Source organism: Gossypium hirsutum, chromosome A01 (genome assembly GCF_007990345.1).
Source record: "Gossypium hirsutum isolate 1008001.06 chromosome A01, Gossypium_hirsutum_v2.1, whole genome shotgun sequence".
In the NCBI taxonomy this organism is placed as follows: Eukaryota; Viridiplantae; Streptophyta; class Magnoliopsida; order Malvales; family Malvaceae; genus Gossypium; species Gossypium hirsutum.
In genome coordinates this window covers 2,834,949-2,851,724 of record NC_053424.1, presented here as the reverse complement: position 1 = coordinate 2,851,724, position 16,776 = coordinate 2,834,949, and the positions used below count along the sequence as shown (strand labels likewise).

The following is a 16,776-nucleotide window of genomic DNA, read 5'->3' as shown; positions in this document are numbered from 1 at the left end:
AAGTTCCGTACAGATGCCATTGAGGCACATTTGTTGACATTACTGCAAAAGGTCCATTCAAATATGGGAAATATCCAGACAGCTTGAAGCTGTGGATGTTCCATGTTGTAAAATCGAAATGTTGTATCTTTTGTTTATGCTTTATGCATTCACTCGATGCCTTTGACTAACCGTTATGCATGTGGTCGTCGGCAAAAACAAGGGCGTAGTAGTGGTGTCGGTGGAAGGTCTTCGGGGCTTTGTCTGTGATCCCTGAACTGCATATGAACACCATGTTTCAGATAATTTCTACAGTTGTTCAGCCCGGTGGAGACTCTGAAGGTGACTCGAGACTCGCTCATTGTATAGGTCAAATGATATATATGTCATGGTATTGAGCCACAGCCGCGAAAGAGGCAGAGTAAGTCTTATCTACAAAGAAACTAGAGCCAATCCCTGGAGATTTGATCTGGAATCGAACTCTTGAGATGGCTCAGACATTCAGGCAAAGAATCGCTCGTGCAGGCGTGCTTAGATTCCGGCCAGAGTTACAGTTTTCAAGTTACTAAAAAATGCAGTTAGTTCATGTGCTATGTTGTGTGGTTAACTTGCCTTTGTGACTAATGTCGCAGTTACTAACTGGTGACGGTGAATCGGGTCCGGTTACATGAGACTTGCCACCAGAAGGTATGGTTCTCGGTGACTTTCATTGAGCAGAAGATTCATAGCTTTATTTTAATTTGCATTAGTAGCTGTAGTTTTGACATTGTTTACTTTGTGAAATTGGTTACCATTCAATTGCTTTTATCACATTTGGAAATCGAGTGGATCAAACTATAAATATGTACATTTATTACGTGGACAACTTGAAAAATTTTATGAACGTTTTCTTAAAACGTTAGATTCAAACTGTCAATGAAATAATACATACGTGATTACCCCTTTTTTTAAATTATTTATTACTTAGTCAGGAATATTTTCTACTAAATATTATATTATCTTATAAAAAAAATTAGATTTAAAATTTTATTTTATTTAAAATAAAGTGAAATGTTTAAAAATTAAAAATAATTTTTTTCATAAAAAATTAACAAATAATTTAATTATATTCTACATAAAATTCATAAAGCTGTCTGGATATTTCCCATATTTGAATGGACCTTTTGCAGTAATCTCAACAAATTGCCTCTATGGCATATGTACAGAAAAACTTGTTCCTTCTACCTGAAAAAGCATATCCCATTTTCCTATTGCTATTACAGAACATGCACAATCAATAATTCAACATAATTCACATACTACATCAAGGGTTCAAATAAAAATCAAACCTTGGTTCGAAGTTCAGAATCAAAATTGTAGTTTTCAAGGGCAGTCTTGAAATACTCGAATAATGAAAGAAACACCTTCCGTGGAAGCAGTACGATGGCGTTCATAGGCATCCTCTAACATCTGCTTGCATTCAAGCCTGTTTGGTCTAGTCTGGGGCATTGTAGACAGCATCAGCAGAAACAGTGGGAGAAGCAAATCCAAGGTCCAAACAAAGTGAGGTACCATTTTGTGTATTGCAGCATTTAAAGGTCTTGTTTCCATATTAGCCTCTCAATAATTTCTAGGATATTGATTCTAGGTATGCTTGTCCAATGTGATAGTAAAGGATGATCTATTTTATCAAGCAGATGCACAGAGATATGGATCTAGTAGAACAATCATTGATAAATTTTAGATTCAGAATTTTTTCCTAGAATATGGCATGAGATCCTATAGTTTCTGATATCCGATAACCAAGTTGGATCCCTAAATGAAAACAGAAATTTTCAAACTTTTATTTTTCTCCATTTCCACTAGTAAGATCCGAGCTTGAAACATTGCTTAGTAGACATCAAACATTTTACTACTCATCCCACAGGTTGAAGTAGCTATAGAAGGTGTCTACCTTTACAAGCATGCTTACATAGGCTACTTACAGCATGAAACTGAAGCATATATATACATACATATACATATATATATTAGTAAAATAAAGAAACTAACAAACAATCACAACATATATTGAAACACAAGTACTAATTAAGAAACAAATTTGCCTCGTAAAATAATATCACAATCACTATAACACCTGTAAGAATCATCATCGTCCAAGAAAATAAAGGGAGGCTCCCAAAATCAACTAAGATCTCTGATTTCATTTTTTTAAAAGAAAAAAAAAAGACATTGTACATTTGATTCCAACAGGGAACACTGGAAATGCAATATCTTGCAAAAAACCAAACAGATTTTTTTTCTTTCATGTTCAATATTGAAGTGCAAAAGCAACAAAGATTACACTGCTTTCCCATCAAAGCAAATGGAAAAGCACCTCCCACCCCTCTCAAAACAAAAAAAACAAAACAAAACAAAACTAAAAAAGTAGTCTTGTCTGTCTGTCAGTATATTTGTCCATGGACTTGGAAACCAGCTTGTAAGTCAAAGAGTGAAGAACGAGGGGGTGGGGTGAAAAACAGCAAAAATCTGACCTGAACCAAGTATTTCGTTTAACCATCCTGTAACAATGAGTATGATGATACAGTCAGTTTTACAACAGTCAAGACTCCGAATAACTACCAGGTTGCAGTATGTTCCAGCCGAAAAAAAAGAAGCCCCCAGTTAGTCATCAGCCTAACCACAATTACTACCCTTTTCGGCAGTACCTCCTTCGGGCTGTAGGGTCTTGGGATTATGAGGAATAGTACCAAATGTTAAGTAGCCAGATGATTCAGTAAATCCATTGACTTTCACTGCCATAGATCCTACTGTTACTGTCTCAACAGCATCAGCATCTACGGAGGGCTTAGACTCTTCCTGCTTTGGATTTATAGTGAGCAAGCCAATCTTTAAAGTAGATCGCATCGTTGTTGGCTTCAACTGCGATTTGATCTACATTTTCATTCATGTTTCTTGCATTAGTTATATCAGAACCAAAAGAAACCTGCTGACTAGATGAAGGGACAGTTCTCTTCAACATGCCGGGATTGCTTGGTAGCTTTTTCATTGTCGTTGAGATGTAGCTATATAAAATCATATAGCGAGGATGATGTACACGAGAGCATCAAATACAATGTTTGTGTGGAGGTATTGCGAGGATGATAGTACACGAGAGCATCAAATACAATGTTTGTGTGGAGGTATGCCTAGTATTTTTCAGTTTTTTTTCTCGCTATTAAACATTGTTTTTTAGTTTTCCATTCTAGAAAAAATAACCAGTTATACATTTAGTTATTAGTTTTTATAAGTTACTAGATAATTTTATTTTCATGGAGGACGGTTCTTATTTCGGGTTTTAAGGTTTAGTATATAAATATTTTGTACTCTTCGTTTTTGCCGTTATATTGAAATTATTTTTACTTGTGATTTTTTATCTTTTTAATTATTTTTCCATGTAAAATATGTATTCGATCTTTTTAATTTATTTATTATTTTACTTATTCGTTGCTAAATCAAGTTATCCCCTACAGTTTGGTCATTCACACCCTATAATTTTATTTATTATATTATCAACGACTTTAATAGTCATTTTGTATTTTAACTTCATCTCTACCGATATATTTAAATCTAAAAAAAAATTCATTCATTAATTTTAATTTCACTACTAAAGTATCTAATATCAATGTTACCGTAACTATTCTTACTATCATCACTGTTTTTAATTTCATTATAATTTAAACAAGATTTACCCTTGAAATTGCCCAAATTTCATTCAAGTATCCAATCAACATCGTTTTTGATGCATTGAAAAGCTAAAAATAAAGTGAGTTAAAATCAATGTTTTAATAATTGAATCAACGATTAAATTGGTGAGACAATTGATTTTTTATTCAATCAATTTAAAATTAAAAATTCTAAAATTTTTATAAAAATTCATAGAAAAATAAGGGAAGAAAGCAAAGGTAAATGATAATAGAAATATCAACATTCATTTTATAATTTATAAATTTAAAATTAAATATCTAAATTGATAGGATAAACTATCAAAATAGTCACTTTTGTTTGCACTTACGTTATTGAGTTGTAACACTTTAGTCACTGAGTTGTTAATTACCCTTAACGGTATAACGATAAGCTGGCGTAGCAGGTTAAACCATCATTTCAAAATAAATTTTAAGTTAATTTGTACAATCAGTCCTCATTTTTTTTTCGTTTTGAGCAATTTTTTTTATATTCTTTTAACTTTATTTTTTTCTTTATTTTTCATTCTTTTTTGCTTCTCCTCCAGTCTTACTCCCTTCTTTATTTCTTTTAAAGTAGTTTTTTTTATATTTTTCATTTCTTAAAATCAGTCTGCAAGTTTGCCTCACTTGGAAAAATTAAATTATTCAAAAAAATAAAAGTATAGGGACTAGTTTTACACAAATTTTGACATGTCATTATTTGTCATTTTACCCATATCAACTTTCAGTTATCAAATAAGTTTTACCAAACACCTTTAGATAAACAGTTAATAAAATTAGTTGATCAAATTAGCAACTGTAACTATCAAGCAATTACCAAACACGACCTATATTTTTTACTTAATTTAACTGATTTTATACTTATTCAATAATCTTCAATTTTTTTATACGATTAAACCAACTAAACGACTATTTTTCAATCCAACAAACTGATCCAATCCCATTGTAACAGCCTCATATGAATAAAGATTAACGTAATTCCAAATGTTCCTCTAACATTATACTTAGATTCCTCCATGTTCTTTTTCACCGACCTGGTGAAAGACATCAAATCCCTTGTGAGAGACTACAAAACCTTTCTTAAAACTCAAGAAAAGAATGTAATAAAACAACATTCTTAGTTAATTGCAGGGCATACCCTCCATCATTGGTCCACTCAAACTGTCCTATTCACCAATCACTATGGGGAAAAAATATGGTGTCGGGTTGATTCCCCAATGTTAAGGTCACTGAAGAGGCACTCACCACTGGTCTCATCTCTATATCCATAGCCTTTTTCTCTTCCTTGTTGGCCCCTACTATGGACCATTAGCTAAGCTAAAAGTATGGCAACTTTGTTCCTTTTTTTTATTTTTACTTTTAGAAATTTAATCTTCTTTATAGTCGAAGTTGAGATAATAAAATTTTTGTTAAATTGAATTATGTGACATTTTAAAATAAAAAAATACCCACATTCTCAATTCACTTACGATCTTTCATTATGTTTTTTTTTAAATACTAAAAAAAAACTTACAATGAATAAAAACTTTACAACTCTATATTCAAAATTTATATTTGCTTGATTAACTTTTCAATTGGTAAAAGTACTGTAGAAATCCTTGTACTGGGAGTTAAAATGCAATTTTTCCCTCTACTAAAAAGAATAGGTAAGTTAGTTTTTACACGTTAAATCAAATAACAAATTAATCTTTTTTTGTTAAAATTTTCATTAATCTCTACTATTAAAAATTGGCCATTATACGTCAACATGAGATACACGTGATACACCACATGTAATTGTTTAATTATTTCGTTAACCACGCTAGCATTTAACAGAAAAAACTAATAAAATTTTTAATACAAACAACTAATTTGCTCTTTAATCTAACGTATAAAAATTAATTTTCTTATTTTTCAAGTAAAAGGAATAAAATACAATTTTACTCTTATAAAAACTTCCATAAAATTTTTACACCTTCAACTCATGTCACATCAAGTACTAGAACAATAACATTTTTATTTTAAAGTTATCACACACTCCAATTTAAGAGAAATTATTTAATAATTCAATCATTCATTCGATAAAAAGAATAAAAAAATAAAGCAATTAAATTTTAAATATATGAAAAAGTACAGGGACTATAACCATAATTATACCTAGACTTTTTTTCTATTTGAATATCCCCCTCCCTCATAAACCGTAACGAGTAACAACAAAGTACAGAATAATACAACATCTTTTTCCTGCCTCTAAATTAAAAAACAATTGCAAGGGTTAAAGCCAAAATTGCAGCATAAGATAACATTGGTTGATGAATTATACGAAGAGGACAAATTTTTAACACGATTAGTGCGACTTAAACCTAAGCCGTATTTTATTTTTCATTTGAGAAGAAGTTGAACGCGGCTATCACCAAGGCGAAGAGAATAAGAAACTTTCTTGTACTCAGCCCAAGTGAATGGCCTATACAGCAATGGCCTATGGGGTGTGACCAGTTCTGGTGGAACACTGAGCCATGCATGGGGTGGTGGCGCCCCAAAATATGCCATTGACATTCTATACTTGTACCCATTGGTCAATGCTCTGTGCCTTACGCTCATGAACCTCCCATTTGTCATTGCCTTCAATAAAAAACCAAAAAAAAAAAACACACGCTAATATATACGAAGCTACATTTATTTAAAATTTTTTTAACCTAATTATATATGAAAATAGTAAGTTAACATATTACTATCCTTAAAATATACTGACTTGACATTGATAATCAATATCACAGTGATATATGGCAAAAAAATAAAAATTATAAACAAATTAAAAACAAATTATTTTAGTCGCATGTTAGAATATAAGATTGTGTCACCATATTATTAATTATCAATGTCACGTCAATATATTTCAACAGTATTAATCGAATTTCCAAGTTTAAATTACCAAATTTAAATATCTCTGAATATATTAAATCTAAGAAAAACCTCGAAGAGAACAAATAAGTTTTTTAAATTTAATTATTATTACAATAATAAATTCCTGGGATGAAATCATAATTTAGTTCTAAAGATTGGTAATTATTTTCACCTCCATTCTTGAATTTTTTTTATCCACAATAATCTCGAAACTTAATATTTTTTCAATTTAGTTCTTAAACTTATATTCTATTAAAATATGATGACATGATTCTCCGAAAAAAAATTGCCATTTTTATAATCCCTTTATTTTCTTTTTGTATAGTAAAGGAATGTTCGAACTCTTTTTAAAGTTTCATTTAGTAATATTATCTAAATCGGATTAGATTTGGTTAGATCGAAAATCAATTAAAATATCATCTAGAGAAAAGTTTTTGATCAACTGTGCTCGAAACCGGTACAAACTGATTTAATTGAACTAAAAATATAATTAAACCAGTTTTAAATATTTCTTGTTATCTTTAATGATTTGTTTAATCAATTCGATTAGATGAATAAACCGATGACTTGAGCAAGTTGACCGTGGATCCGGTTTTAAACAGCTTCGTGATATCTTTGAGACTATTAAATATCCATCTATAGTTGCTCTGCAAGGAACTATAACTGGCAATACAGCCCATCAAACCAGAAACCCCTTTTTATGTTCAATTGGATAGAAACTGATACGTGGGGTCTTACAATCCAAAGCTGCAGTGGATTCCCCAATGCATGTACCAGTTTCCATCAATCAAAATTCACCCTTTATTATTATTCTTTTAGGGGTCAAATTGTTATGAAAGAGAGGGAAGAGGGACCAACCTGTAAAACATCACCTACGTTGATGCAAAAGGCAGTAGGGTCAGGGGTGACGGGGACCCAGGTCCCACCGGCTACACAAATCTGCAGGCCACCCACGTCGTTTGATCTGAGGATGGTCAGCATCTGAGGGTCGGTGTGTTCCCCGAACCCTATTTCGGTGGTGGTGGTGGCGCGGTATGAGGAAGGTGGATAGTGATTGAGCCTGAACATGGAGTCGCTTTCGACGTCCCTGATCATGTTGCTTAACAGTGATGGATCATGGACCCCTAATCCTTCTGCCATCAGATCCAAGATTTCACATGCTAATCGCTTAACGGCTTCTATGTAGCCGCTCACGGCGGAGCTGTCACCACACACACACAAAAAAATAAAAACATTGTTAGAAAACAATTTAAGGCAATATTTTTAAATTTGAACCATTATTTGGATCTATCACAATATCGATTCTTAATTCTTAATTCGATTGATTTAATTTTTTAAATATCATTTAATTAAATAAATTATAAAAAATTCAAAAAAAAAGCAACTAATTCAATTTATCAGATCTTTCATGTTGATCAAAAGCTGTTTCTACAAAAATTAAATGGGTAAAATATTTTGACATAAATTAACAAATAATAAAATAGTATTATTATTATGGTCAAAATATTCTTTTAAATACCATGAATGGATCTGAAAAGACTGTCAAGGCTTTGACCTCTCTTATTTAAAATAAAAGAAAATATATTTTTGAATTTTTAAAAAAAATATTTTAAGATGTTTTGATATAAAATCTTATCTTTTTTGAAAATATTTTTAAACAGGCGGTACATTTATTTCTAATAAAGTTAAAATTAACAGTAACGATGAAATTAATTATTATAATTGTGAGGTTTTACAGCACCATAATTACCATTCATCCATCAAAAGAGAAATTAAATTTAAAAAAATTATAATTTTATCTTGTCTTAATTTCAATTGAATCAGATTGGTCAATTTACTATAGTTGTTTTATTTTTATAATTTGAGCAGTTAAATCGGTTGAACTTAATTTTTTAAAATTTTTTAATTTTTTAAATAAGTTCTTTATTACGAAAGTTTTACTATTTATGTGTAATTTTCTCTGCTTTTATGTGGGTTTTTTATTAATAAAAATTAAATAAATATTGGCCAAATAAATAAAATAAAAAGCTTCCATTGAAAACCCTTTGATTTGATCAGACCTTCCTTTATATCTGATTCTCTGACTTGTCATTTTGATTTCCAATGGTACTTTCCCCCTCCAGCCAGCCCCTATTAGATTTTGCTATTGTGTTTTCACGCGACTACATGGGCGCGTGGAATTAAAACTGACAACTTAACCAAACACAGGGATGTGTCTCTCTGACAAGACATCCCGTGTAAGAGAGTTTAAAACTACACAAAACTATATTCTCAACTGAATGACTTCTCAATAAGTCCATATTTATTTATTATTGTCGAAATGTCTTTCAAAATATATATACTATCGTTAAATTGCTAAAAACATAAGAAATAAAAATAAATAAATTTCGCATTTTAGAAGAACTAAAACCACAATTAGTCCCTCTGAACTTTGAGTTATTGGAGCGGATTTAATTAAAAACCTCACGTGTTTTCCTGATTTTCATTTCTTTTTATTCATCAAACAAAATTGTCTGAATTAATTGTTTTTTCATGGCTAAATCAAGATGGTTTAATTAAAATATTGACCCTTAAATTATATCATTTTTTCACTTAAATACCTACTTAAACTATTAATTAATCTTATTTTATCCCAAACCACGATACAATCAATAAAAACATTATCCGTGGCCCATTTTTTTACTGAAAATCATGCATTTTTTAGTAAAATTTTACTAAAAAATTATAGGTACTTAAATGATAAAATTGATTTGATTTAAGGGTTAATTTTGTAGTTAGTCCAATAAACACAAAAAAAAAACAATTCAAGAAAAGTAAAAAGGAGCAACCGAGCATTGCAGTGCATGAAAATAGCAGCAGAATATATATTACAACAAGCCTATATACCAAATAAACATGCCTTAATTTTTATTATTTATTATTTTTAAATAACATTATTAATTGTTTTCTAGAGATAATTATACTAAAATAAATATTAATATTTTATATTTTAACTTAATGCGTATAAAGATATTTCGATAATTATCTCGACACACAATAGATTTTTTTCTAAATATCCCTTTATATGAATGATTACAGGGGTGTAATAAATTTTTTTTACTTCACAATTACAGTAATTAATCCATCCAAAAACATCCTAAAAACCTATCAAAACCAGTCAGGTCCCAATTTTTTATTTATTACCATTTTCAAGAGGGAAGTAATTTATTTGAGGGGAGTTTTGAAAAGGGCATAACATGAGCCAAAATATGGTAATGATTGCCATTTAAAGCTATGGGAATATTGAAGAGTTTAATGCGATGTGGGATATCAAAATGATACATTACAACTCATCTAAAAGCTCACGTTCATGGATTTCCTCTTTTTTTTAAAAAAAAAATCACTTAATAAATAATTTTTTTAAAAAAATAGTAAAACATGCTGGCAAAATACCCTAGATTACAAGACCAAGGCCCAACCTCATACAAAAACAACAATATATTACTTCTTAATACATAAATTATAAACAATGTATAAAAAAAATATCTTTATAATCATATATTTTTATAATATATAGCAAAAACCGAGCGTTTATTTTCGGTACAGTAAGTTTAGTTTTCTTTTTGTTACCATATATTATAATATTGTTACAGTATTTAATTTTATCGTCTATAAAAAAAACCTTAAATTATTCATAAATTCTTCAACTAATTAAATTATAGTATTTAAACATATCTCAAATATAAGTGATTGATTCATATTAATGATCCATCATTTGGCCGACCATTCACGAAAATGGCAAATAACCACTAAACATGCAAGAATTAAAGTATGTAAGGAAAAAAAAAAACATGTCTGATGATGATAATAATAATATGAAGTACCTGAACTTTTTGGGGTCATCGGAGATGGTGTGGGATAACTGAGAAATGGAAGAAGGGTTGGTATGAAGAAGAAGATATTCAACTTCTCCACTATCACCATTGACACCAATGCTCTTAATGCCATACCCGAAAGGACCGGCCGGTCCAGCCCTTTGCTTTTCGCAAACCGGCTTCGTAAAAAAGCCAAGACCTTCTTCTTCCATTGCGGCGATAACATCGTCGGAGACACCGTGGTGGACCGCCTTGAAGAACCCGTACTGTTCGCAGGCTTTTACGATGAGCTTTGACACCTCTGATCTATCGGCTGAAAGGTTTATCACCGGTAACTCGATCGGTTCTGGTTTTCCGGATCGAGCCGGGTTTGGTGGAGCCACTACCATGACTGTTAAGTATTTTTTATTAAAAAAATGGAAATTTTCGAAATATATATAATGGAAAAAAAGAAGGGTCTGCAACAAGAAAGGATGGAAGCGGAGAGAAGTAAGACGAAGAGGAAGTGCAAAAGGGCGTGTGTTTTATAGATGCGTGACGGAGTCTACGATATTTATAAAAAGATTAAATAGAATCTCATAGAATGGGTTATTTTTTTATTTAAATAATACGAATAAAGATAATTATTTCTCAAAATGGCAAGAAATGAATCAACTCTAAACCGCCATATGACGTAACTGGATCGGTTAGATTAGGAATCCATTGAAATATCGAACCGAGATTGATTTGAGAACCGATAGAACTGGACTACAACCTAAATGAAACAGCTTTTTTTTATTAATTTATTTAATTGAAGTGATAAATCAGTAATCTTAAATTACTCAACCATCCGTTCAATTCTGAAAAACCTTCTTTACAGCTGAATTCGGTGAAAAAAAATACTATTCATTTTTTGTTTCACACATATATTATTTTGATAATTAATTTTTTATTTTATTACTTAAATAAAAAATCTAGAATACGTGAATGGAACAATAAATTTATTTATTTTCTTAATGAAGTGGCAACAAATATTTATTTTAAAAATTTCTGCTTTCATTAATTTTGAATTTGATAAATAAATAAATTTATATTCTTTTCTTACAAATGGACGACAATAATAAAATTTGAACCTTAAATTAATTACATAAGTATTCTCTGAATAAGACTGTCACTTGTTTAAACGGTAGAAGAAAGTACTAGCACCTCCCTTGAAATATCCTCAAATATCTTCAGACCCTGGTTTGTTCCAAAAGTCATTTTGGCCAAGCAGTCAACAATTTTATTAAAGTCTTTAGGAGAGTCTCTCATGACCCAAAATCTTGTATTTGCCAGAAGATGATGAATACGTCTAATAAGGGTAGAGATTAAACTCGTCAAAGAAGATTCCTTAATGGTTTTAACTACCTTCGAGCTATCAGTTTGAATCATCACTCCAACCTATTGCCTATCTTGGATGAGGGTCAATCCATCAAGAGTTCCCCACAATTCAACATCAAAGAATGAACATTCGCCCAAATATCTCTCATATCCCATAATCTCACAATTCAACCTTTTTTTTTAGTTAGGCACAAAATCAAATATTCTTTTTAACAATTGAAACTAAACTGTATAATTTTATGAGAGTTAAAATAGTATTTCATCTTTTTAATAATTTCATTTTAGGGGATTGTGACTCTTCCAAGCCTCTCTTGATCTCAACTTTACTGTAACAAAATTTAAGCTAAAACCGTAACTTTACTAATAAGTTAAAGCTACGAGGTCGAATACATAATTTTTTAAAATATAATAAATTAAATCATATCTTTTTGGTATATACTTCAATGATTTATTCAAATTCATTGGGACAGCATAGACTTATTTATATTAAATAAATAAATAAATAATACATAAAATAAAATAAAGTTCATTTTCCAGATGATTAGGGAAATTCAAGGGTTTTGGGTGGAGTGAAGTACAAGTAGCAAAAACCTGTTTAAGGAAAATAAAACTGTTGACTTTATTAATCTCACCTATTGACTTTTATTAAAAAAACCTTTATTTAATTTAATTTTGGTATAATTTGTCACGTCCATTATGGCTGAAAAATCTTTTATATTAACTTTTATAATAAAAAAATAATATTTTAGACGTGAATTTTATATTTTGAAAAATAATATTATTAAATTAAGTGGACAAAATTTTCAATGATGAAAAGTATGACTTAAGAGGGGTAGGGGTGAAGTTAAAAAAATTTCTAGAGGACGAAATTACATTATATATTTTTATGATAGTAAAAATGTAAATTTTTTATTTTTATAACTTATATATTTATAATTTTTAGAGGATTAGATCAAATTTTTATCATTTTAAGAAGTCAAAGTATAATTTTACTATTATTAATTTAAAATTTAAAAAATTTATTTTAAAAAGGCTGGGCCCTTGCGTGGGCCTTTAGATCCACCCCTAATTATAAGCATTCTTTATTTACCAATACTAGCTTTTTTTATACTGAGTTTATTTAATACTAAAATTTATTTTTATACTGAGTTTATTTAATACTAAAATTTGCACATTGTAAGTGAAAACTTAAAATATATATTAAAAATATAATTATTTAATAAATTAGTGGTAGGGTCTTTTTTTTAATTTAACAACAATATTTTGAAAAACAATAAAAAAATAAATATGACATATGGCTATTTTTTTATCTCGTTTGTGGTATTAAAAAATTTACCATCAATTATTCGAATAATTTTATTAAAATATATAAATATCTACGTTTTTTTTTTCTTATGGTTAAAAATAATCATAAGTGCTTAGAAAAGTATTAAAGTTTTGTGATTCGAATCTTGTTTGATCCGACTCAAAAAGTTCGAAATGCAACTCACTTGTTAAAAAAGATAAAATTAAGAAGAAGTAAAATAAAAGATATGTGGAGGCAAAGGACCCAGGGCCAACAACGTAGACTTATGTGTATTACATAATGAAATATAAAAAATAATAATAATTTCTCAAATTTATTTTGGATTTTGGTGTGAAGTGAAGCACAAGTAGCTAATGCCTGATTGAGAAAAACGTTGACTGAAATAACTCTCCCCAATTGACTTTTCTTTACCCCTCTCTTTTATCTTATTTTGACTTAATTTCAATGTTATTTTTAACACTTTTTATTTATTATTTTTAGCTTTTTTAGATTGAATTTATTTTTATGGAATTTAATAAATTAAAAAAATTAAGTGTTGAAAAAATAAGCATTGAAAATTTAAATGTTGAATTTTAGTTATAAAAATTGTTTGATGTATTTTTTAATCTTAGTTACAAAAGATAAATATATCATTTAATAATTATAATTTTAAATTATGAAAAAATTATATTATACATTTTATTATTAATTTTTAAATATTTCACCTTATTCTAAACAAAAAAAAATCAAATTTTAAATGTAACATTTTTATAAGATAGTATAAGTGTATTGATACGAGAATCAAAAGCTATTCTTGGACGTAATGGGATCAGTTTGTCATAAGGTCTCATAACTCGATCCAAATCTAAGCATTTGAAAGCTCAACTCAATGTGTTGGTGTAAAAATGAATGTCAAAAGGCTTTCGAGAATTCATTTTGTTTATGAAAACGCTCTAGGATTTTTTTTTTCTTTTTTCTTTTTTTTACTTCGAGAACTCTTGTTTTGTGTTTTTTAAGAAAAAAACTTCAACATTGTTTCTTTCGAAATATTTGGTGGAAATTCTTCAACTCTCGATTTGTCAAGGATCAGCTTTGAAGGGTCGTTTTCTGTTTTTTTAACTGGTTGTCTTTTGTGAAACAACTTATTTTAAGGATAAACAATCTTACGTCTCTTTTCTGTTCATTTCTCTCTTATCTCAATCTTTTTTAATTTAATTAACCCTAATCTTCATTTTGCATTTAATCTTTTGTTTTATCTTGTTTTTAGATTACAACTTGAATCGGTCCTATTTTTTGCTTTATCATGTATTTTCATATATAGTACCTGAGATCGACATTTTTTTTTCAATATGGTATCTGTGTTATTTTTTTTTCTCAATCTTGTACTTGTATCTAACAAAAGTTATTTATGTTGGCACTCGAAGACAATTGTGTTAATCTTTTAGTGCTTAGTTCAGATTTTAGAGTTTATTTGATAAAAAATAATAATTAGCTAATAATATTAACTTCTATTAAATCACATCAATCAGACTATATTTGACGAATTAAATGCAAAATTAAACAAATTTACAATTAAAACTAATTTTATTCTATTAACAACAACATGAAAATTTTAAACTTAAAAATATTTGCAATTAAATTTCATCAAATCACCCATTAAACCTGAATCAAGAACTAAAATGTTAACATTATATCATCTTTGGGTACCGAAATATATAACTTTTATCAGATACATGTATTAAATTGAACTAAAAAACAACACAAATATCACATTAAAGAAAATGTTAAACTCATATACTAAATTATATATTAAAGTTTAATTATAATTATAATTATTTAGAGATGGTTAGAGTGCCACATGGCAGTGGTGGCCCATTTGAAGCCCAATTAAGTATATTCTTTTATAGCAATCCAATGGTCCAACCCATTTTCCATATTTTCTTCATTGCATATTTATCCATTGCCTTTAAAAAAATAGATAATTATTCAATGGAAAATTAAATATATAAATAAATCAAAGCATTTATCATAACCTCAATTTATTTATTGAATTTAAAATTTTTCGTGTATTAAATAATTACTTATTATTGATACTGAAATGAAAAGAAACGTGACGCCATTATAATTTCTCTCATGATTTTTTTTAATAATGCATAAAATAATACCTAGAACTATCTATAATCCCTCTCCAACCTATAAATAGGAGGATAATACTTTTTAGCGTAGTCGAATCTACATCCTTCTATATTGACAACAATATATAATAATCGAGTTAAGACTCCACCGACAATCCGCATTTATTATTAAATACAATGATTTTAACCTTAGAATTCAAACTTGAAAGAAACATGCCACCATAACAATTAGTACCCTTGTAATAAATACTATATTTATAGTCTTAAATGTCACAATTTCAACCTTGTACTACTTTTTCCTCAATTATTGCATTATCATTATTGTTATTATTATGAAATAATTATTTCATTTTTAGGTGGATGACTTAAAAAAGAAGAAGAAAATGATAAGAATCAAACCTTATTATATCATTTAATTTATCCCATAATTTATTTTTAAAAAATCACAATTAAAAAATAATATATTTTTAAATAATTTTATTATAAGTTCTCATCATGTATGTTTTTTTGACACAATGCTTAGAATTACTCATAGTCCCTCCTTAACTCATAAATTGGAGGATAACGCGCTTCAGCGTATCCGAACATACGTTTTCTTGTATTGACAACAATACCCATATAAAACTTACTCGATAAAAAAAATTAAATATTAGAAAAAAAGAAGAAGAGAGAAACTGTTTTGAAAAAAAAAGGAAGAGCCTTGTTAAGAAATATAGACCACGGCCCAAAAAGAGGAGACATATTTTGGAATGCATCACCACTTAGGTTTAACCCACCATTAGAGCTAAATGAATTTTGATTTTATGTAATTTTATACACGAAATTTTGATTTTATTTAATTCTCATAAATTATTAATAGAATTATCGATATAACATTATTTTATATTTATTTATTACATACACAAATAATTATATTTATCCATAATATAAAAATAAATTGATGTGTTTATTTCTTTAAATGTGTATGATTTAATTGAAATTGAAGTTTCATATATATATATTTGAACCACAATCAGAGTTTCATGTGTATAATTGGACCAAATCAAAGTTCATATATAATTTTAAAATTTATCCCTAAAACCCATGATATATGATTTTCTTATTATTTAGATTTAATTATAAAATATAGAAATAGTAATATTCACAGGGGCGAAGTCAGAATTTTTTTTCAAGGGGATCGAAATTAAATTGTGTATTTTTATGATAGTAAAAATTCAATTTCACCATTTTAAATTTTTTAAAGGATTAAATCAATTTTTTTATCATTTTTAGGAAGGGCCAAAGTGCAATTTTACCTTTAATAATTAATTTTTTTTATAAAATTTAAAGGGGCCTAAATGGAAGTTTTTCTATTTTAGGGGGTCAGGGCCTTTGCTAGCCCCCCTAACTACGCCCTTGAATACACAAGATAAATTTTTAATATTTTTTATAATTTATGAATGATAAAATAAACCATCAAACCAGAGTAGGTTAGGTCAAATTTGCGTGTGAACTCGATTCATGGATAGATCTACTTACCGCCTAGTAATATCTTTGCCTCCATTGCTTTTGATATTGAACGACTTGTTAACCTTTCC

General features: G+C 28.8%; 1 protein-coding gene across 1 annotated transcript; it reads right to left on the bottom strand.

Moving 5' to 3' along the window:
• Positions 1-5,753: 5,753 nt before the first annotated feature.
• LOC121203686 (gibberellin 2-beta-dioxygenase 2) lies at positions 5,754-10,921 on the bottom strand. The gene is made up of 3 exons (XM_041074124.1): positions 10,430-10,921; positions 7,425-7,767; positions 5,754-6,284 (listed from the first exon to the last, which is right to left on the bottom strand). The coding sequence occupies exons 1-3, from the start codon at positions 10,807-10,809 to the stop codon at positions 6,045-6,047; spliced, it is 963 nt and encodes a 320-aa protein (XP_040930058.1). The 5' UTR covers positions 10,810-10,921; the 3' UTR covers positions 5,754-6,044.
• Between the last annotated feature and the right edge of the window lie 5,855 nt (positions 10,922-16,776).

Coding starts and splice junctions, on each gene's coding strand:
- LOC121203686 (XM_041074124.1), bottom strand. CDS start 10,809: ATGGTAGTGGCTCCACCAAACCCGGCTCGATCCGGAAAACCAGAACCG. Junction 7,768..10,429: donor GATGACCCCAAAAAGTTCAG/GTACTTCATATT, acceptor GTGTGGTGACAG/CTCCGCCGTGAGCGGCTACA. Junction 6,285..7,424: donor ACGTAGGTGATGTTTTACAG/GTTGGTCCCTCT, acceptor TTTTTATTGAAG/GCAATGACAAATGGGAGGTT.